Genomic DNA, 5,864 nt, shown 5'->3' with positions numbered 1-5,864 from the left:
AACCGAAACCCAAGTTTTTGAAGTATTAACAAATCTATTAAGCAAATTTCTGCAACGAACGTTATAATTGATATCGCTGACCTCATCGAAAGGGAAAATGGCCATCACGCTCCTCTGAATTGAGTTTTGCCGGCAGAGCAGGCGGAAACTTAATCACGCTATACTAAACATAATACATCTTTCAGCCCCTAAGAAAACAAAACAGCGCGACGGCGGGGCAAGTGAGGAAACACAATCACCTCGGGTTGTCTGCCGCCTCGCCCCGTCGTTGCACCGTTTGCGTTGTCTAAAAACTATGCCGCAACCATCCCGAATGACCGTTGCTTTACTGTTCAGTGTGAACGCCTTATACGGAGGAGAAATGACAGTGCTGTCCGAGGCTTGTTGGTAGTGTGTACGCATGTGATGAAGCCGTGTTTCTAAGTCCTCTATGGCGTTTTTCTCGGTCAATAAATTAATATACGAGACTCTTCATTTACAGCCGGATCTCCACTACCGCACCAGCATGAACATAGCTTTAAATAACATAACAGCAGACTGGCGAAATATAGTCGCATATGTCAACCATTGAAGAAATTAATTGCTTTATGTACTATCATGAAGGTAGTGCCATGTTTTAATGCCACGTTAAATAATCATATTCAAAGGGGAGTGAAGTTTAACAACATTGATGTATTTTGTCATGACCCTTTTCCCTTCTAAGGGTACAACTAGTTCTGCATTAAAGAGTACAGGATCAAACTTCAAAACTAACATTGGATGAGGTAGACATGCACGCGTTGACTAGATATCTTTTGTAAATTAAGACGGATGTTCCAAAGCAGTGTGTTAGTTAGGGCTACTCTGACTCCACGCTTGAGTCATCTCCGTCGTGGTATTTCAGATCAGGGCTCCTGAGCTCGAGATTGGAGCGAACAAACACCAACTTCTGCACTCTGTGTCCTTTGAGTCGGTTCCTACTTTTGGTGTGGACACCGCTGAACTTCGACCAGTTTCGTTCGCACGCAGCGGAGGAGGGCGGGACTTGGAGAAGGCGACAAGCAATTGGTGCCAGGGGTTCAGAGGCACACAGCCCTTGCCACCACGTGGACGGTAGAATATGCTTCGCCGAGTCCTCCAATGCCTTCCTCGACCAAGCACCTGACTGGACCCGGTATTCGGCGAGATTTGAAAACACTTTTCCCACATCGAGACACATCCTTTCTGCTGTCTCTGTGATGTAGCCCATTGCGTGTCATACCTCTTCGTCACTTAAGCACCGCCCTTTGAACTTCGGGTCGAGCAAATTTGTGGCAGCATGTGCTGGACGGCAAATAAAGTTGCGTCGCTCACGCAGGATTTCTGCTACTCTTTCCTTTTCGCCCGTTGTCAAGGCAGAGTTTGGAAGGGCCTCTTCGACTTGTCTTGTTACTTTGAACAGGATCTCATGGACGTCTGAGAGGACAGCAGTGTCTGACTCAGCCTCGGAAATAGAACGGGCAACTGGCTGCAACACGTGGAAGGTGCTTTGCACATCTCGCCAAAAGTAACCTTCATCTAATATCGTTGATCTTATTTCCCTGCTCACTTGAAGCTCCGCAGCGATCACAGTTTTCTGTAAAGCTTCTTTGTTCTTCAGTAAGCCTTCTAGTGACATCAAAATGCCCGCCCAGCGAGTTTCAGCTGGTAGTTTTAATGTGGTCTGGTTTCCAGCATAGCACTCTTCTTGCCTCTTGGCAAAGTGAGCCGCAACCACGTGAGAGTTTCTGACATACTTGATTACAGTCTTGGACCTCTTGCAAACTTCTTGCAATGTCACCAGTTTGAGCATGTCCGACAGCAACAAGTTTAGTCCATGAGCACAGCATCCAAGAGTAGTGATGCTAGGGTAGCGCAGACTGACGATTGTCCACGCGGCCTTCATGTTGCTTGCATTGTCGGTAACAAGAGAGAAAACCTTGTCGGTTCCAATTTTCTCCACAACCTTCACAATCTCTTCCGCGATGTAGTCTCCTGTGTGCCTGTGATCTTCCGTCTCCACGGCGCTGTAGAAAATAGGCTTCCGTGTAGCCAACACAAAGTTCAAGATGCTCTCGCCCCGTACATTGGTCCAGCTGTCCATGAGTACAGTGACGCACAGAGCGGCGTTGACTTTCTCTTCCACCTGCGTCATCACTCGGGCATACTCGGCCTCCAAGAGTCGTCCACCTAAAGAATGCCTGGAAGGCGGCACGAATGCGGGCCTGAGGAGCTTGAACGCTTCTCGCCAGTATCTGTTTTCCGTAACTGATAAAGGCGTTCTACTGGCATATATCGCTCGAGCCAGCGCCTCATCAAGCTTGCTTTGACACCCTTGCGTCATTCTGTCAACGAACGCTTCTATAGAAGTTCGCTGCTTGACATACCTGTCGGCCTCATTTTGAGAGCTTGTGCTTTCATTTTCCACAGGTGCACGCTCTGACCGTAAAACTTCCACAGATGGGCTCCTGGACCGACATGCCCCAGACTCTGATCTTGTCGGGTCGTCCGATGCTGCAGACCTGATGTCCGGGGGGCACTTGAGCACCTTTCGATGTGCTGCCGCAAGGGAGTTGCGTTGGGAAATTCGTATTTGGCACAGCAAAATCTGCACACCGCTGGCCCCTTACCACTGTTTAGCACGTCAAAGTTCCTCCAAACGTTGGAGCGCGGCCTCACCATAGCGAACAGCGCACAGTTTTCACGGATCCACGGCGAAAGTCCATACCCGAGAACGATGCGCGCGAGGTTTCGGAAACGGCGCTGTTCAAGCTAAAGCGTTATAGCTGCCCTGGCTGACCTCTCCACGGCGCACAGCACACAGTTTTGACAGCTCCACGGTCCACGGCAAGTGTCCACACCAGAGTAAGATGCTCAGAACTTTCACTAAGGGGCTGGGAAAGCTAAAGTGATATGGCTCCTCCGACTGCCCGTCGAGAGCGCGAACGGCACCGGCGGGAACGAAGAACGAAGAACTGCGTAGGTGCTATCGGTTGTTGCCAGATGAGTAGTCAAAGCTCAGCTAAATTGACAAAAGTTGTCGTAAACGTTAAAAAAGGTGATATATAATAGTTCACCGTAAAAGTGGCGGAAATATCTTGCGGTTGTTGACCACTGTCGATATATTTCGAATCATTACTGAATTATAGCTGTTGAGAATATTTTTCGAATGTTTCCAAAATTTCCGGAAAAAAACTTGTTTTTTTCGTCGTTTTTTTTCGGCCTTCAAAATTTCCGGAAATTTTACATCTCTAACCTCAGATGATGCGTGTAAAAAGCGTCTGTAAGAAAAGCTCGTAGTTAAAGAAAACGCAAGGACGAATAATTGATTTCACTTCTTAAGATTGAAAATTGCGTTCTCCCATAAAGTGAGCTTTCGAGATTGCATGATCGCTAAAACGATACCGTTTTTCATTCTACTATTTTAATGAATATCGCAATAAAAGGTTTGCAAGTTGCCAGTTGATACTTGTTTGATTCATTTTTGTTTTGTGCAATTTACTTAAAGTCGTAACTGAACAATACACCATTTTGATACCGAAGTCCTTTGGTGTACCGATTAAGTAAACACGCACAAACATGACCAACGTTTGAATATCAAGATTGCACAAACACATTAAGCTTAAACTAAATTTCACTCACACTCACACATTATATGTCCGACCATTTTTTGAAGCAGAGGAAACCACCTGCAAAAAGAGTCCATTAGAAATTATCACTCAACCCTTACAAATTTTTTTAATGAATTTCATTTGACAGTTTATGGAGTGTACTCATTACATCCTTTCGAGTCTCAATAGAAATGCAAACGAGTATTGTAACGAGTCCGTATGGAGTTTACGAAAACTATTGGCCACCGCGTTCCAATTGATGTTTCGACAAAGCTATCGCATAAAGTTTCCAATGTATTTCATATGAATATAATTTGAAAGTCTATTGACACCGTTTCGAGTCTGTGTTGAAAAACAATTGATTTTTTGTAACGAGTCCCTAAGGAGTTTACGAAAACTATTGGCCACCGCGTTTCAATTACGGTTTTGCCGTGCCACCTCATAAGAATTTCTAATAGATCTCATTTGAAAGCCTAGATACACTGCTTTGAGTCTCTGTTGAAAATCAAATGTTTTTTTCTACCACGTTGTACTTGAGGTTTTGACGTGCCATCTCATTAGGTATATTCCGACGAGTCGGAATATGCCAAATGAGATGGCCCATCAAAACCTGAATTGCAACGCTGTAGAAAATAACATTTGATTTTCAACAGAGACTCAAAGCAGTGTATGTAGACTTTCAAATGAAATGTATTAGAAATTATACTCCTAGCATGGGTTTCTAGATAGACGGCTCTAAGGGGGAACACTTCAATATTTTGCATAACATGTGGTCCGGATCTAACCGTTGTTTTGAGGCAAGGGGAAAGTGAGTGCAAGTGTTTTACTTATATGTATGCCTATATACGCATGCAAGGTTCGGAAAATGCCTGCATAAGACCGTGGGAAGGAGTAATAACTGGTTTATTAAAAATACAAAATTCGAGTATACGGTACACTGCCTTCGTGTTCATGGGGGACCTTGTACTGCCTTCGTGTCCATGGGAGACCTTGTACTGCCTTCGTGTCCATGGGAGACCTTGTACTGCCTTCGTGTCCATGGGAGACCTTGTACTGCCTTCATGTCCATGGGAGACCTTGTACTGGTAACCTATAAAGAAAAAAGGATGCACAGTTACACGTTGATCTGCTTATCTAAACTTCAATGTCCGCGCAAGGTATCCTGATCACAGCGCAGCACTGCCTCAGCGCTGAATCAGTATTACAAACCGGGACATCAGCCCTTTATGAAAGGAGGACCCTCAGAACACACGATACAGGCCATGGAAGTAGCAGTGACTCGTTGCCTTCACAGGACTGAGTTAGCGCTGCACTGTATGTGTGACCCAGCCTTAAATGCAGAAAGTCAAATTCAAAATTCCTACATTTTTGCTCACCCAGGCACTTAATTTACACACTACCTTGATAGTTTAATAAGTGGCACTAATAACACTGTCAGGGGCACCATAATGCAAAAGTATATTTTGCCCCCGAGTCTGCGAGAATCAATCGCTCACTGTTTTGCCGCCGCATTGCACTCTTTTTTTATTTCGGCTTTTGAAAAGGTCTACCAAAGATAAGCCAGCAGATGTTGCCGCTTATGAAGTTTACCAAATTCGAACATAGAGAAGCTAAGACTTATAAGCATCTCGTTCAATTAATATGGCAATTCGAGCCAATTGATCCATGATCGTAGACAAGCGCCGCAAAAAACACGTGGACAATAAGTGGTGGTAAACACTGGCGCCAGTGTTTTATGCCCACAATTGTTGTCCCTGTGTATTTTTATTTACTTTTTTGTGTTTGTTTACTATCTTGAAGAAGTATTTTTAATCACAACGGACACGAAGGGAAGGGTAAGAGGGTTCTATGCGGATTATAAAGCCATGCTCCGAATGGGTGAGTGTCAACTGCAGCTTTCACAACAGTGGCAAATCCAAAGGGGGGGGAGGGGGCGCCCCCCCCCCCCCCATACAAAGTTGACTTCCCTCGCTCCCCCCCTTCTCGGAGGGCAATTTGATATGAGTGAACCCCCCTTGCACAAGAAAGAATGGGAGAATAGTATCCTTAAGAATTTTCCGCCCACACCAAAACGGAGGTCTGGATCCGCCACACTAAAATTGAATTATTGGGAGGATCGAGACATCAGAGGCCGAATTCAAAAAGCAAACTTACGATAAAAACTTGCGTATGACAAAGCCCGAGAAGAAATCCCTATTAACAAAACAAGATTGTCGCAACTTTTGTGTGACTTACAACGGAATATTACGACATTAT

The 5,864-nt window shown here is 45.0% G+C and overlaps 1 protein-coding gene across 1 annotated transcript; it reads right to left on the bottom strand.

The window, feature by feature from the left end:
* Positions 1–1,234: 1,234 nt before the first annotated feature.
* On the bottom strand, positions 1,235–2,152 carry LOC121837065. Its single transcript, XM_042292484.1, has one exon. It carries the CDS (start codon positions 2,150–2,152, stop codon positions 1,235–1,237), a length of 918 nt encoding a protein of 305 aa, XP_042148418.1.
* Positions 2,153–5,864: the final 3,712 nt, after the last annotated feature.

The sequence above is a fragment of the Ixodes scapularis genome, unplaced genomic scaffold (genome assembly GCF_016920785.2).
Source record: "Ixodes scapularis isolate PalLabHiFi unplaced genomic scaffold, ASM1692078v2 PGA_scaffold0__279_contigs__length_252992795, whole genome shotgun sequence".
Taxonomy (NCBI): Eukaryota; Metazoa; Arthropoda; class Arachnida; order Ixodida; family Ixodidae; genus Ixodes; species Ixodes scapularis.
Note: the sequence above shows the minus strand (reverse complement) of the source record. Positions and strands in the feature narration are given on the sequence as shown.